General features: G+C 32.1%; 1 protein-coding gene and 1 long non-coding RNA gene across 2 annotated transcripts; one reads left to right on the top strand and one right to left on the bottom strand.

The window, feature by feature from the left end:
* Nucleotides 1–14229: 14229 nt before the first annotated feature.
* LOC118057041 (secreted RxLR effector protein 161-like) lies at nucleotides 14230–14574 on the bottom strand. The gene has a single exon (XM_035069490.1). It carries the CDS (start codon nucleotides 14572–14574, stop codon nucleotides 14230–14232), a length of 345 nt encoding a protein of 114 aa, XP_034925381.1.
* Nucleotides 14575–15838: 1264 nt separating this feature from the next.
* Nucleotides 15839–16504, top strand: LOC118057042 (uncharacterized). Its single transcript, XR_004688900.2, has 2 exons — nucleotides 15839–16065; nucleotides 16229–16504. It is a non-coding gene; the product is annotated as an uncharacterized lncRNA (long non-coding RNA).
* Nucleotides 16505–18108: the final 1604 nt, after the last annotated feature.

Genomic DNA, 18108 nt, shown 5'->3' with positions numbered 1-18108 from the left:
TTTGAGCTGTTATTTTGGTCCATAAATTTAATGCCCCGACATACAAAAAGAAATAAATAGCTTCCCAACCGAGTTCACACATTCTAGTTCTTTTTTCAAGATTCAAGTCGCAAATTTAGCATTTATCCTGGGTTGAATGTGTGTGATCTTATATATCAACATCTCTATATTACTTGCAATTGTACTTCTACCCTTTATGAAATAGAAACAGAGCATCAAACTAAAGAGAAAACATGCTGATGCAGCAAATACCCAATTCGTAGAGCCATTAATTTGAGCAGAAGGGAGAATGAAAGTCCACACATTAAACTGTAAACATTATGCCTTTGTTTTTGAAGATTCAGACACTTCAAAAGAAACTCAAATGGGCCAACACACACTTAGTATATATACTAAAGGGCTTCAAATCCTATATTGAATAAATAAATTTTTTCTTGTGAAGATAGAATATATATACTAAAGGATTTCGGATCTCACATTGGAAAAATAGAGCATTCTTTTAGTATTTGTATAGTGAACTTTGAATAGGGTTACTAATCAACTAAAATATATTTTTTTAAAAAAAATGAGTCACTGGCTAGAAGAAAAAACACATTTGAAAAAAAAAAATCGGGTCTCAACCAGATTTTGCTGGGTCGCCAGGGTCACGGGTCAACCCAGCAGATCAACCATGTTTTTGTTTATCCCAATCTTTTACCTTATATAGACCTATTCAGCCATCAAATGAACCCACCAGACCAGTCTAGATTTAATAATTATGTTATTCCTAACTAGCTATTGTATCCTTTTGGCAAGAGTCATTGCTAATTATTATAATCCATTAGTAGTCCATTAAAACTAGTTCTCGACAACTTCACTCACTACTTCTGCTTCATTTGTAGCATACGTGAGTCATTATCCATTTTCAATTTCATTCCAAATCACTTTCTTTTGATAAATCAATTTATAAAATATTTTTAAAAAACCTCATGTTGAAGAATAAGGAGGAGGATGTAAAGTTGTTAAAAGACAAAGGATGATTAGTTATTTTTCTTGTTTTACAACTATAGTCAGTTATGCATTCTTTTCTTTATAACCACCTTGTTAAACATGCTGCTGGTGTGGGAATAATTTCCTTTTACATGGGAAAGGCTGACTCATCAGCCTTGATACTTGTATATATATATTCCTTCTGTTTCTGCATTGTAATTAGAACGAGACAATCAGAATAATAAGGTTGCATTGGAGAGTTAACAGCCAAAACATCTTTGTTCTCTATTTCTCTTCTTTTCCTTTGGTTTTCAGCCTCTGCAACCCTCAACATGTCTTTCATGGTATCAGAGCTTCGGTTATTTAACTAGCAATGGAAAAAGATGTGGAAAATCAACAATCACCACCATTTACTACAAAATCAACCTCACGTTTCCATAACCTCTCTGAACCAAACAATCCATACTGACTTGATCATTGAGATACGTTAGTTCTTGGTTTGGTGATTGATCTCTTAACTACAGAAAACTATGTTACTCGGGCAAGAGCCATGAAGAGGGCCCTTAGAGCCAAGAACAAACTTGGTTTTGTTGATGGCAGTATCACAAAACCTTCAGATCCCAATGATCCTTTTCTAAAAGCATGGGAAAGATGCAATGATATGATTGTTTCATGGATTCACAACTTTGTAAGTTCTTCAATAAAGTCTTCTTTCATTCTTTTCGACAATGCATATGATATCTGGAATGAGCTTTGTGAGAGACTTACCTAGCAAAATGGTCCACGAATATTTCAACTAAAAGGGGCTCTACCCAACTTAACTCAGGGAAATGATTTAGTCAATGTTTATTATGGAAAGCTGAAAACAATTTGGGATGAATTAACCTTACATTGTCCCATGCCAAAGTGTTCTTGTGGACAGATGAAAATGCTGATTGATCGATACCAACAAGATTGTGTAATCCAGTTTTTCATGGGTCTAAATGAAACATATTCCAATGTAAGGGATCATATCATGTTAATGAATCCCATACCACAAGTCAATAAATTTTTTTCTCTTATTCAACAGCAGGAAAAACAACACCAAATGTTATCTCGTACATCTACTCCTGAATCAATGGCTTTTCTTGCCAAAAACACATCCACAACCTTCAGGTCATTTAACAGACCCTACTGTCCATACTGCAAAATTCAACGGCATCTCTTAGAAGATTGTTTTAAAGCAGGAAATGCCACACCACCTACTTGCAGCCATTGTCATATGAGTGGCCATCTGGCAGAAAAAATGTTACAAGTATTAGACTATCCTCCTAGTCATAAAATTGCATAACAAGGGAAGACAATCAAATATGCATACTAGACAATTCAATGTCATTGTAGCTGAAGATTTTCTCAAAAATCAAGTTGACAAGATGAATTTGATTTCAAATCAGTATTAGAAAATGGCACTCAGTTGCTTCATGAGAAACAAAATCCAACAGACACTCCTCCAATGGCTAATTTACGAGTCTAGGCCCCATCAATGTCTGGTATCACAACTTGCCTCTCTACTTACTCTCATAAATCTTTTGATATTAATAATGTTCATTGGATCATAGACACAGGAGCTCCAGATCATACGATCTGCAGCACCATAATTTTTTACAAAAATAACAGCTATTGTGTCCTATAATGTTAAACTTCCAAATGGTCAAGAGGTTCCAGTCACACACATAGGCAATGTCAAACTCTCCACATTAATCACTCTTGAGAATGTTTTGTGTGTTCCTTTTTTGACTTTCAATCTCCTTTCGACTCCTACATTAACCAGAAATGTCTTCTGTTGTTTTGTTTTCCTTTCCACTACTTGTTTTCTGCAGGACCTCATGTCATAGACAACGATTGGATTGGGTGAAATGAAGAATTGTCTCTACCATCTTAAGCATGTTGAAGTATCTCCAGATGCCTTGATGTGCACACTATCCAAGTATTTCGACAATAATCATTTGCATTCTGTTTGTACCACAAATATCAATCATCGTTTTGGCTTATGGCATTATCGCTTAGGCCATATTTCCAATTCCAGATTACAATTGATTAGAGATCCTGTTGTAATCCAAACCACACGTTCTACTATTAACACAACTTCTTGTTCAATTTGTCCTTTGGCAAGGCATCATAGACTTCCTTTTGATCAAAGCCTACATAAATCTTCTTCCAATTTTGAACTTCATTGTGATCTATAGGGGCATGTTCTGTTCCAGCTTATGATGGGAGTAGATACTTCTTAACCATTGTTGATGACTTGTCTCGTAGTAAATAGGTATATTTGCTCAGATATAACTCAGACACACAGAAATTTATAAAATCATTTTGCAACCTTATTCACACTCAATTTGGAGCTAAGGTTAAGTATCTAAGAAGTGACAATGGAGCTGAATTTCACATGTAAGATTTTTTCCATAAAAATGACATCATTCACCAAAGAACCTGTGTAGAAACTCCCTAACAGAATGGGATAGTTGAGAGAAAACATCAACATATCTTAAATGTTTCTAGAGCTCTTAGATTCCAATCTGATTTACCTCTTGAGTTCTCGCATGATTGTGTCCTCACTGCCACATACATTATCAACCGCATTCCTACTCCTCTACTACAAAATAAAACACCTTATGAAGTAATTTTCCATACTGATCCCACATATCATCACCTGCGAGTGTTTGGATGTCTTTGCTTTGCAACCACCATAGGGCTAGAAGGGCAGAAGGAAATTTGATTCTCGAGCAAGAAAGGTGTGCTTTTATTGGTTATCCTTTTGGAGTCCAAAGGCTATAAATTGTTAGAATTTAGAAAACACATGAAATCCTTTTGTCTAGAGATGTGGTATTGCACGAACAAATTTTCCCTTTCAAACTACCTATACCCCAACCTCTCCATTATGATACACTAGTATTGAAAGATATAAGGCAAGGTTAGTGGCCAAGGGTTACACCTAAGAAGAAGGTATTGACTATCACGAATCTTTCTCTCCTGTTGCTAAACTTGTTACATTACGTTGTCTCCTAGCCATAGCAGCTGTGAAAGGTTGGGGCCTGTATCAGTTTGACCTCAACAACACTTTTCTTCATGGCGACTTACAGGAAGAAATATACATGAAACATCCTCCTGGATACACTCAAGGTCGTTCTCATCAAGTTTGCAGACTTCTTAAGAGTCTTTACTGGTTAAAGCAGGCCTCACGACAATGGTACTCAAAATTATCTACCTCTTTACTTAAGTTCGGTTTTTATTCAGTCCAAGCTAGATTATAGTTTGTTCATCAAACAAGACAATCGATCATTCACAGCCCTACTAGTATATGTTGATGATATTATTGTAGCAAGTGACTCTCCTGCTGTTATCGAAGATATTAAAGTATTTCTAAACAATCAATTCAAAATCAAAGACTTGGGACAGTTGAGGTATTTTCTAATACTTGAAATTCCCAGAACTTCACAAGGAATACAGATTTGTCAAAGGAAATATGCTTTAGATATTCTAGCTAACTTTGGCATTCTCGGCTCTCAACCTTCTAAGCTTCCTATGGATCAAAACTTAAAGCTTAGTAAAGAGGAGGGCACCCTTCTATTTGATTCTACCTATTACAAGCAGCTCGTTGGAAAACTTTTATACTTGACCATCATAAGGCTAGACATTTCCTATAGTGTTTCAAATTCTCAGTCAATTTCATGGATCATCCTTACTGATTTTCACTTTAGCTGCAGCCTTCAAAGATCCTGAAATACATCAAAGGAGCTCTAGACCAGGGTTTCTTCTTTTCTTCAGAACATAACCTAGACATCACGACATATTGTGATTCAAACTAGGCATCTTATCCTGATACCAGACATTCTGTTTTTGGTTTCTACATCTTCCTTGGTTCATCCTTAATCTCTTGGAAATCCAAGAAGCAATTAGTGGTCTCTCGATCGTCAGCAGAAGCTGAGTATCACACCATGGCCATCACTAGCTCAGAAATAACTTGGCTGCGTTTTCTTCTAATAGATCTTCGAATCCATCATCCTCACCCCCGATGCATTACATTGTGAGACAACCAAGCTCATTGCATATTGCTTCGAATCCTTTTTTCCATGAAAGAACCAAGCATATTGAGTTAGATTGTCACCTTATTCGTGATGACAAAATCCAAGCAGGTGTCTTATGGACTGCCTATGTCTCTAAGAAATGTCAATTGGCAGATGTGTTCACAAAAGCATTACCTCTATCTATTATCTTCTCATATGTCCAAGATGGGCATTGTCAACTACTATGCTCCATCTTGCGGGGGGAATGTTGAAGAATAAGGATGAGGATGTAAAGTTGTTAAAAGAAAAGGGATGATTAGTTATTTTTCTCGTTTCACAGCTATAGTCAGTTATACATTCTTTTCTTTATAACCACCCTATTAAACATGTTGCTGGTGTGTGAATAAATTCCTTTTGCATAGGAAAGGTTGACTCATCAGCCTTGATACTTGTATATATATTCCTTTTGTTTCTGCATTGTAAGTGGAATGAGACAATCAGAATAATAAGATTGCATTGGAGAGTTAACAACCAAAACGTCTTTGTTCTCTATTTCTCTTCTTTTCCTTTAGTTTTCAACCTCTGCAACCCTCAACATTTCTTTCACCTTCATTTCATATATTCGCAAACATCACATATAAGCAAATTAATTTAAACTTAGCAAGTGTTATATCTTCTTTTAAAGATTGTAATACATATAATTGAGGCAATTACATTTTTTTAGAGTTATAAACTAATTTCAATTACATTTGCAATCATATATTATTCATCTAGTAATTTCTTTTATAGAATTTATAATAAACTCTAAAAAAAAAAATTATTTAAAAAAACAAAGTTGATGGACATAACCACGGGCATGCTAATATTATAAGTTTAAATATCTTAATTTTAGTTATATTTTAATAAATTATCAATTATGTGTCCAAGTATTTTGATTTTTAGATTGAAAAATTTTTTATATAAAAAAAAGGGTAGAAAAAGCTTGTATATTTAGTTTTTTGTAAAGTGCGGGCTTTGAAGTGTGGACTCTTGGTAGATCTAAAAGACCCTCCAACTAAGATTTGTCAATTCTAGTTTTGCCTTTAAAAATGAATTTCTAATACCTTTTTCCATGAAAAAGTATTGACCTTCATAAATAGAAATAGAATTCATCAATTATTTTGTTTGTAGAACATGAATGAGAAAGAAACGTCAAGATATAAACTTAATTAATAAATATATAGTTGGTTTTGTTTTACAAGAAAGAATTTTTTGTCCTAGAAAAGAGTAATTGAATTCTAGTTGAATAGAAACACGAAATTATTTATTCCTATACAAGATTAACCACTCATTTGTGTAAGGCAAGACGATATTATTATTATTATAGGATGCTATGTTTTCTTACCCACCTCACGAAAAAAAATCACCGACTTTATTTGCATCCAATCTTTGGAGGTAATCTTGCAAATCAACATTGATTTCTCTTTGCTTGATTCGTGGAGATAGGATCAGATTTTGAAAGCTGAATCTTGCATCAAAATTGAAAGGATGGCCGCTGGTCTTGGAGGGAGGCTGATTGAGTGAGCATGTTTGGCATAAAATCTGTAATGGATTCTGAGAGTTAAAGCCTGATTTCTTGTATCATGATTGTAGCTAACATATCATAGAACATTTTTCTCTCATTTTCTTGCCACCAAGAGAATCAATTGGGATCTAAATTAGGCCCTAATATTGCACGAAGATCAGTCTTCCTTGCCCACAAATCTGCAGAGCACATGAACAAAACGACGTTGTTTCCTTTGAATCTTCGGCTCCGTTTGTTTGCAGGAAAGTAGTTTCCTTTTGGAAAGTGAATTCCGGGGAAAGTAAATTCCTGGAAAGTGAATTCCGGAAAAGTATTTTCCGATGTTTGGTAGTATTATGGAAAATGAACTGGAAAATACTTTCCAGTGTTTGGTTGTGTTATGGAAAATGAACTGGAAAATAATTTATTAATGAATTAAATTTTTTTTCAAGTTTATCTAATATATATAAAATATTTAATATAAAATATTTAATCACTTACAATTGTCATAACCCAATTTTTGACCTTTTTATTTTATTATTTAAAAAAAAAAGATGATGAAAAATAAAAATAAAATAAATGAAGGATTAATTAAAATTTGGGTTAAGGGCAACATGATTGGAAATTTAAAGATTTAATTAAACTCTTGACTAGTTTAATTAATTAAATCAAGGGTTTAATTGGAGAATTGATTTAATTAAAATTTAGATTATTTTAATTAATGAAATCAAGAGTTTAATTGAAGAATTAATGAGTTTAAGGAATTAATTAAACTTTGATTTAATCAAAAACCCACCGCTTTGCATTTTAGTTAACTGCTACAGTGCAATCAAATTATAATTCACTTGCTACAGTGCAAGCGAATTATAATTCACTTGATACAGTGGCAAGTGAATTATATCACTTGCTACAATGCAAGCGAATTATAATTCACTTGCTACAGTAGCAAGTGAATTATATCATTGCCTACTGTGGCAAGTGAATTATATCGCTTGCCACTGTAGCAAGTGAAGGCGTGCGCTACGCACGCCGAAAGGAAAGTGTTTTCCTTTTCTAACAGAAGGAAAACACTTTCCTTCGAGCACGTTATTAATTCTAGGTGAATGGAATTCAGTTTCCTTTCATTATTTTCCTTTATCGTCGCCAAACATAGGAAAAGCAGGAAAGTGAATTCCAGGAATTCACTTTCCTGCAATCAAACACGGCCTTCATCTTTTATTCTCCCCTCTTTTAATCAAAATGCATCGTTTCAATTAATTTGAAACAACGCCGTTTTAGGCCTTAGGGTTTCTTTTCTAATTAAATCAGGCCCATCTTCATATAAGTCCCTGTATTTAAGTGTTGTTTTCATTTCAGTCATTGGTCTATGAATCTTTCTTAACTAGGTCAATTTCATCCTTTTCTTCTTACTTTCTTTCAATTATACCCCTTGCAGAATATGTCCTCTAAATTCTCTGCTTTATCCATTTCCGTGCTTTGGTACTTCAATTCTTCATTTTTAAGCCAAATTGCCTTCTAATTTCAATTTTTTTTTAATTAAGCTCTTAATTAATTTTCTAACTTGATTATTTGTTCCAAACTCATCTTTGAACCTCAATTTCTTTCAATTTTAGCTAATTTGAGATCATTTCTCTTCAACTCAGATCTCAATTATGACTTTAAAATTTACAAATTTTATTTTTGCTTGTGATACTCAAATGTTTGTCCAATTGCAACCCTATATGATCAAAGACCAATATTATATTTTTTTAAACCCTTCACTCTTATAAAAACAATTTATATGATTATAAATAGGAAAAAATATTTTTTAGAAATTACATATTATTTTTTTTAGTTTTTCTTCTTAATTAGAGATAAGTGAAAGGTTAATACAACTCCTAATAATTAGTTTCATGTAAAAAATAAAAATAAAAATAGTAACCAAAATTTTATTTTAGTTATAAAGTTAATAAAATTTTAAATATATTTTAATTGAATTAAATATTTCAATACAAAATTTATGTTCTTATACAGTTATATATTAATTCTAACAAATAATATGATTTCTATGTTTAAATTTTGGTATTAATAACGCATACAACAATGAGGCAGTTAAGATTTTTAGATAAAAAAATCATTAAAAATAAAAATAAGATAGTACATTTGTTACATAACTAAAAAAAAATGATTTTTTTTCTTTAAATTAATTCTTTTATACCGTTTTAATATGTTCATGTCAAAAATAAATTTTAAAAATAAAAAATATTATTTTTATATATTTTCAAAAAGTATTTTGAAAAGTATTTATTATTATTATTTAAAAAAAATGCAATTATTAACAATCATGGTTTCTACTTTAAAATATGAAAATATTGCAGAAAACTAAGGTAGCCGGTCATGTGGGCTCAATGAACCTCCTACATTCTTCAGTACAAGTTGATTATGGAAAAGGCACCTTCGGGGGTGTTTGCATCCATTTTAATTGGAGTCTTGCATATATTTTTGAAAGTTTTTTTTTTTTAGTTTAAATTGATTTTTTATGTTTTTAGATTATTTTGATATAATAAAGTCAAAAATTAATTCTAAAAAATTAAAAAAATTATTTTAATCCATTTCTAAATAAAAACATCTTGAAAAAATAATATTTACCACTACTCTAAACACCCTGTGACAACAAAGGAATGCAAAACGTGTAAACAAATGAGATATATATCCCCAAAATTATCACATCATAAAAAAAAGGAGTAGAGGTCGAAATCCCTAAATTTATATAAAAAAATGAAAATATACTTGATATGTGTATGGTATGATGAGGAAACAAACATGCATACAAACTATTATATGTGTAATGAATGAATATGGATTGCCTATAACATTTGACTTGAAAGAATCATGACCAAAGACTTCTTTGTGATTCAGGAAGAGCGACCAGGACAGGTGGAGCAGGTGCATGATTTTCCCTTCCCTTTACACTTATACAATTTAAAGTCTTCCCGATTAATGCAATTACAATAATGTTATGTTCAATGTAAATAAAGTCTAGCGTATTAACAAGATTAGCTTTGGCTAATGGTGTCCATAATAGGATTGTCAGGATATGAATTATAAGATTAGTTTCGGCTAATGACATCCGTGATAGGATTACCGAGAAATGAATTACAAGATTAGCTTCGGCTAATGACGTCTGTGTTGGGACGCCTGGGAATGATCAATAAGGCTTGATTCTTAAAGGGTATCCGTGTTTGGATGACTTGGAAAAATTGAAAAGTATAATTGCCTAAAAATGTTCAGGTTAAACTATACAAAGTCACCCGATTCATGCAAGAAAATAAGAGTATTCAAATTAAAGATATGTAAATGATGTCTAATTAGGTTTTATATGATTTAAAAGCAAATTATAAGTCTATTATTAAAATTCTTATGGATTTGATAGAAAATTTATGCTTCATTTGTATACATTACATTCATTTATATTTCTTTTGTCAACATAATGGTATGCTTATTACGTTGGTATTATAACAGGTTCATCTAATATCCACGGAGCTCATTAGTTTAGCGGGTGTTTGCCTCGCACTTTAATTTGAGTTTTGCATTTTTTTTTTAAAAAATTCTTTTTACTTTAAATTGATTTTTTTTGTATATGTTTTTGGATTATTTTAATGTGCTAAAACCAAAAATAAAATTTAAAAAATAAAAAATATATTATTTAATGCATTTTCAAACAAAAAATATTTTAAAAAACAACATTTACCAGTGTTACAACACCCTCTTGGAATAATGGAAAGCAAAACGAGTAAACAAAAGAGGTTTGATAAGCATACTGGGATTTGATCATCAGAGGCAAAGTAAAGGTTGATTTCAACATGCTTCTTGCAAGCATGAAAAATGAAATTCATTATGAGATGTATAGCCACAAGATTATCACATCATAAAAAAGGGAGTAGAGGTCGAAATCCCTAAACCTATATATATATATATATATATATATATATATATATATATATATATATATATATATATATATATAAAGAACTAAGCAATTTTATCTCTGTAACGACATTGACAATAACTTTATGCTCATCCTTGGTACAAATTATGTTAGCACCTCTACACCTTGAGATTTTGACAATTTGTTTTTGGTTTTTTAATTTAGAAATATAACTTTTTGGTACAAAACTTTACTTTACTTGTATTTTAGTTTTTAAATTTGAGAAAAGATAAAAAGAGAGAGTTGTCGAAAAAACTATAAAGAAGAAATAAAGTTAATGAATGACAATTTTTTAGTGATGAAACTCGTTTTTCTTAATGTGAATGGATTTCATTTAACGATAAGAGTTCTATTTCAGTTTTTTTTCTTTTATCTTAGTGAAAAAAGTACATCATGACTCGATAATTAATTTAGATTCAGATTGGTTTTTCATTTTTAAATCAAGTAAATGTTTATTTAAGATTATTAATGGTTAAATAACAAGATCATTTTAATGAAACTCTCATGTTCAAAATGAATCTATTAAAATCGGTCTTTTTATGACTAGAATATGATCAATCAAATCCTCTCTTTTCTCCATTTTCTCACCACATTACCTGTCTCCTCTCAACATTCAATAACTAAAAATATGATAAAAATGAAGTTTTAAGATTGAATTATAAAAATTTAACACTATAGGATTAAATAAATATGAAAAACAAAAATTTCAAGGACCATATTAAAGTTTTATGCAACCTATAAAAGGATTGCATTATGGGAGAATAGTTCAATGCATAATAACTTGGGTCTTGCCCACATTACAATTTGTTATGGTGAGAATAACAAATGTTTTAATTTAAAATATAATATGAAGCATATATAATTAAGATTACAACAAAGAGATTTCAGGAAGTAGTTAAAGTTAGATTATATCATATACGACTTTCGTAAATTGATTTAATATATTTTTGACTTTTGATTTTAATTTTTTTTAGAATCTCTAGCAAGGTATCTGCTCGAAAAAACCATTCTACATGAGATTGTTCTGCTAGGAAAGCATGATATCAATTTTCAGTCATCTTGAGATTTGAATGCCCAAATACATTCACATACTCATACAATAACATTTATTGAAAATCTCGAGCAGCATTGTTGATGCCCAAAACCACATGATGCATTATGCAATAGAAACAGAACATCAAACTGATAGAGAAAACATGCTGATGTAGAAAATACTCAAGTCGTAGAAAGGAGAATGCATGAAAGTCCACACTGAACAAAATGATAATATTATTGTATTATGTATTCAGTGTCTTCATATTGCAAAGAAGCACGACATATATATACACAGTTTACATACAATCAAATCCACTATTCTAGGAGCTATTCTAGGAGCTATTCTAGGATTAACTTTGGTAATTAAATTATTTAATCCCATTGATTATAGTATATCATCTAATTACTTGGAATTCTTTCCTTCAATACTCCCTCTCAAGTTGGAGTGTATGTTGATCACTCCTAACTTGCCCAGTCTGGAAACTAAAGTTTAAGTATAGGAGAAACAGATTCAAGATGGCAGAGTTGAGTAGAAAGATCAATAAATTTCATTAATTTCAAATGCCTATATATAGGCTTACATAGAACTTGGAATGGATTGAAACTCTCAACAAACTTGAGAGATTATTAGAATTGAAAATAACAAACTGCAGCAGAATGATACTATTGCAAATCCTAAAGAATCAAAACAATAATATAAAATTCAAATAACATAATTGCACTTAACTCTATCTTACTCAAGGTATAATCTCAAAATTCTAACTCTCCTCCTTAAGACTTGCCTTGGACAAACCAAGTTTCATCCTTAGAAATTCCAGTCTTGATCTAGGAAGAGCTTTAGTCATTATATCAGCAAGTTGAACATCTGTTAGACAATAGTGTAGCTTTATAAGCAAGGGCGGAGCTAGAAATTTTTTCTGCCCTGGGCTATATTACAGATACATATAAATTATTTTTTAAGATCAATTGTTAACTTGTATATATAAATTTATTAAGTTAATAATAAAATTTCAATCTAAATACATAACATAATATATATATATATAATAAAATAAAATAAAATTTAAACTACATAAAATTAAAAATAAAAATAAATTACACTATCAAAGTTGCACCATTCGATGTTTTGTAGAATAGAATTCATATATAATAGAATCTGAATCAATATCTTCAACAAGTTCGCGTTCAATGTAAATCATTATAAAAATCCATTAAGAATTCCTCTTTTTTTATTGGTTGATATTTTTCCGCTTGGTTTAAAGAATGAAACATAATTTTTCTTTTTTTACTTCCTTGATTTTCTATTATAATTTATAACCTATTCAAGTAAAAAAAAATTAAAAAAATCAGGTGTCAGATGAAAAGATACTAATGTCACAATAGAATATTCATGAAATGCAGAATATACAAGGATAAGATAGTGATGCAAACTATAGGGAGATTTGAGGAACTTAATTTTGAAATAATTAACTAGTAAATTATTTTTTCATGTGTTTATTTTATGTTTTTTCATGAGACTAAATTCGAACTTCACAACCCTTTTGTCATGTTTTTTTATGTGTTTATTTTTTGTTGTGTCCCGTAACTTCAGTTATGGTTGTTATGTATAACCTTGGCTTGTTTCATGTTAGCTTGGCTTGAAGTGGTTTCAAAAATTAAAAAATTATGGTCCAAAATGGTTCATTGAAACAAAAACAAAAACATGAAAGAGAAACTACCATTAAACAATTTGGTCACACTTCATCTACTATACACAAATTAAGACAACATATTTAACAAGGTATTCAGCAAATCATAACCTATAAATTGAGACTCATTAAATTATTAAAAAAACTTAACGTATTCAAACTATTAGATTTATAGGGTATAATTTATTGCAATGAATATAAAATATTGAATTTAAAATGAAAAATCAGGGTTTGTAAATTACTAGGTAATTTTACATTTTTGTAGCTCTTGATATACTATTGAGAAGAAAAAAGCTAAAACTTCATGTTACTTAGAAAGCATGTAAACTTGATTCTCACACCAATTAATTATTTGTGTTTAGGGTTTTTGCAAAAAAACAAAAAAAACAACTAATTAATTATTTATATTAGGTTTTATGTAAAAAAACAAAGAAAAAGTGGGTTATTAGATTTTTTATGGCATGAATGAAAGAATAACACCATAAAGGGAACAAGCTAAACAATACAAGCAAGCAAGCCATCAAAGTTAATTAATGAGTCGGAGGTTAGAAACAACTTGGAGCTTTCCTTTCCCTGTGAATAACTTTGCGCACTTACAGTAGTAGGCCCTTTGCTTGCTTCTTTTGGCATTCCACTTGGGACGAAAAGCATGGTTTACTTTCCTATTAATTCAGGAAATATTGATATTTTAGATCGGCATTAATTTTTTTATCTGGGCTACAACCCACCTAGCCTTCTACAAGGCTTCGCCCTTGTTTATAAGCAGATTCTTCTCAGCTTCTCTTATAGAATGAAATTTCACATTGATGTGCTTGGTTCTGCCGTGTTGAACCGGATTTAGAGCAATAGCAATAGCAGATTTGTTATCATATTAAAGCTTAGTTGGTGAGCTTTGTTCTTGAACCAAATCACCAAGCAACTTGTTCAGCCAAATTGCTTGATTTGTAGCGCTGCCATGGAGATATACTCTGCTTCTGCAGTTGATTATGCCACCACCTCTTGCTTCTTTGCATTCCAACAGATTGCACCTGAACCAATGTTAAAAACATACCTAGAGGTGCTTTTCATGACATCAACACTCCCTGCCCAGTCATTGTCTGCATAACCAATTAGTTTTACTCCTCCTGTCTTCAAGTACCAGATGCCAAGATCAGTTGTTCCTCTAATGTACTTCAACACCCTTTTAGCAATTCCCATATGAATATTGTTAGGTGAGCTCATGAACCTTGACAGCAAACCAGCTGGAAACATCAAGTCAGGTCTAGTTGCTGTCAAGTATAGTAAACTGCCCACTAAGCTTCTAAATCCAGAGGGATCTTCAAGTTTCATTCTTTGAAATCTTCTCATTATGTGCCAAAGGAGTTGCTACTTCTTTGCATGACTCAAGTTTAAATACTTCCATTATTTTTTAGTGTATTATCAAATATCTAACTTTATTTTTTACACCGTAAACACATAAACTAAGAATAAACAAACGCACCCTGAGCTGAATACTTCCATTATCAATAGGAGAATATGACTTCATGTAGTGGTAGAACACCTCCTTCATAGGATCTCCCCATTCCTACAGTAAACAAAACGTGATAAGCAAGTAGCATCAAGCTACCGACACATAATTTCATAGTTGGAGCAGGCAAACCCTACCTAAGCAGCCAACATTTCAGAGAAGAAAAAAAACCAGCCGACAACCTCTGTTCCTGGGATTTTGGTCCTATAAAACTCTGTACACGTGTTGAATCTTCTTGCCCATCACTTTCTAGTGGAAAACGTGAAGGTGATTTTGGTTTCAATAGGTTTCTTTTGATGAGTAAAGTTTAGACAATGTACTGTTTTTTCCTTAAATTTGACTAAAAATGTGGATTTGAATTTGAATAGAATTTTGATTTCGGGTTAATTGTGGGTTTCAAAAATAATTTTTTGATTGTTAGAGGCTATGGATATGTGTTTTCCAGGTGTTTTCATGGTTTTTTCAGGTCAAAATATGGTTAAAAATTGGTTTTACTTAGTCTAAAACAAACTAACCTAATTTTTCAGCGACTAGAGGTCACCAAAATCTGGGCAGTTAAGGCGACGTGTCGTTTGCTTGAGTAAGGCAGGTGATGTGTCGCCTTTATTTTTTTTCAAATCATTAAGAGGCAGATAACTAGTTATCCTTCTCTTAAGAAAAACTATATATATATATATATATATATATATATAAGGCTTAGGTGCATGGGCTACTCCAGGCTCGCGCACCTATGCCTTTTTGTAGAGGTTTAGAAGCTCTAGGCTTTCTTAGCATGAGATATTGAACTTTTTTTTTTATCCATTACAACTGGATTTGTTTTTTTTCCTTGCTTATTTTTTGTTCAATTTCATCACCTAATATTTGGTTGATTATTAATTGGATAATATAATTTATTTAAGTTTGATTTTTTTTCCAATCGCTTTGGTATTTTGCAGGTTCTTAATTTTATAGATGTATATTTTAGATCAAATATTATAAAAAGATTGTTGAACCCTATTAAGTTTGTGATCTAGGTCATGAGTTTGGTTGGTTTACTTTGACCAGGTAGGAATTGAACAAGATAAAACTTAGTCAAATCCAACATGCTCCAAGTGTACAGATGCAAGAGCTGAGTTAGATGCAAGTATTTGTTAAAGTAGCTAAGCTAACCAATCAAAGATTCAATTAGTCAAATCTGCAGTGCTTTGCAAAAGGATTAAAGGAAACTAAACTAGCTATTAGTTGACGATGACAATCATATCTGCAGGTACCTCCTGACTTCTACATTCCCGATTTTGATGAAGATGAGCAAAACCCTGATGAGCGCATGGATCGTAAGTTGAATACTCAAAATTATGTGCTCTCACACTAATGGCTGCACACACGGTGGAGCACATTGGTGTCTTACACTAGTGCACTTTTTGCTCCTTCGAGTTTTTTGTTTTCTCATCTAGATGTTTTTCCCTGTTACTGATTTATAATGAATTCTCATTTCAGAGCATACCCAGGACAAGCAAATCCAACGCGACGATGAATATTATGAAGGCGACAATGATAACGACCACGCGGATGGCTCATGAACTTGAGCCATGCCTTTTTTGTTTCCTTGGGAGGATGAACTTTTGACAGGAAAGGGAAGACGTAAAGATGTAAAGGGAAGGCCACATGGATGGTCTTGTTGTCTATGCTTATGAATTATTGTAAATTGTTGTTGCTCATTTGTAAAACTTCTCTGTGCATTCGCCCAAGTAAAAAACCAGTGATTTCCAGTGATTTCCTTGGGATAAATTAGGGCACACATGTAGCACTCTGTCCTCAAAAAACTCTAATTAAACTCCTCTAAGTCCATGCAACGAATATATTATTACTTTTTGTATGTTTATAGGAAAGTTTTTTTTATTTAGAAAATTGTTTTTTTTTTAAAAGTAAATTTCTGAAAAGTAAATTACTTTTCGATGTTTTAGTAGTGTTATGAAAAATAAACTGGAAAATATTTTTCAGTGTTTGATTATGTTATAGAAAATGAACTGAATAATAATTTATTAATTAATTAATTTTTTTTTTCAAATTTATCTAATATATGAAAAATATTAAATATAAATATTTAATCACTTACAATAAAATCCAAATGCAAATTCCTAGGGTTTATAGTTCGACATCGAGGAATTGAGATTGATCAGTCGAAGATTGAGGCCATTCTAAAAATGTCGGAGCCAAGAAACATCCATGAGTTGAAGAGTCTTCAAGGAAAGTTGGCCTATATACGGAGATTTATTTCTAACTTAGCGGGCCGATGTCAACCATTCACCCATTTAATGAAGAAGGATACATCATTCTATTGGGATAAAGCTTGTACTAATGCCTTCAACAAGATAAAAGAATACTTGTTGAACCCACCTGTCCTTCGAGCACCGGTACAGGGACGTCCACTTATCCTCTATATTGCGTCTCAAATACGTTCCTTAGGAGTGTTGTTGGCACAAAAAAATGATGAAGGCAAGGAAAGTGCTCTCTACTACCTTAGTAGGAAATTAAATGGGGCTGAACTGAATTATTCCCCAATAGAGAAGACATGTCTAGCATTAATGTTTGCAATAAAGAAGTTAAGGCATTACCTCCAAGCGCATTCAGTAAGATTAATCTCCCGAGCTGACCCCCTCAAGTACATCATCTCAAGACCAGTATTATCAGGAAGATTGGCAAAATGGGCTTTATTGCTTCAAGAATTTGAAATTGTCTACGTCTCACAAAAAGCTATCAAGGGGCAAGCACTAGCTGATTTTCTGGCTGATCATCCTATTCCCGATGAATGGAAGTTCTCTGAAGACCTACCTGATGAGGATGTTCTGTTTATTGAACTGTCAGAACCATGGAAAATGTTCTTTGATGGCGCAACATGACAAGATGGAGTCGGTGCTAGGGTTATATTCATCACACCAAAAGGGGAGGTCTTGCCTTTCTCCTTTTCACTTACCAAATGTTGTTCTAATAACATGGCTGAATATCAAGCTTTGATTCTTGGGTTGGAAATGGCAGTGAATATAAAAATGTCTCGCCTTAAAGTTTTTGGTGATTCTCAATTAGTCATCAGACAACTCCTCTCACTATATGAAGTCAGGAAGCCAGAATTCATCCCATATCACAAGTATGCACTTAAACTGATAACATCACTTGATTGTGTCACTTTAGAACATGTACCACGAAAAGAGAATAAGCAAGTCGATGCCTTGGCAAATCTGGCGTCAACACTAGCATCATGTAGTGAGGAGATAAAAGTCCCTGTATGTCAAATATGGGTCGTTCCACCACTAAGCCATGACATAGAAGAGAAAGAACAAGTGGGCGTAGTTTCTGTCTACGAGATTGAAAGAGAAGAC

Source organism: Populus alba, chromosome 1 (genome assembly GCF_005239225.2).
Source record: "Populus alba chromosome 1, ASM523922v2, whole genome shotgun sequence".
Taxonomy (NCBI): Eukaryota; Viridiplantae; Streptophyta; class Magnoliopsida; order Malpighiales; family Salicaceae; genus Populus; species Populus alba.
The sequence above is the reverse complement of the archived record's forward strand: the minus strand, read 5'-3'. Positions and strand labels throughout refer to the sequence as shown.

Coding starts and splice junctions, on each gene's coding strand:
- LOC118057041 (XM_035069490.1), bottom strand. CDS start 14,574: ATGAAACTTGAAGATCCCTCTGGATTTAGAAGCTTAGTGGGCAGTTTA.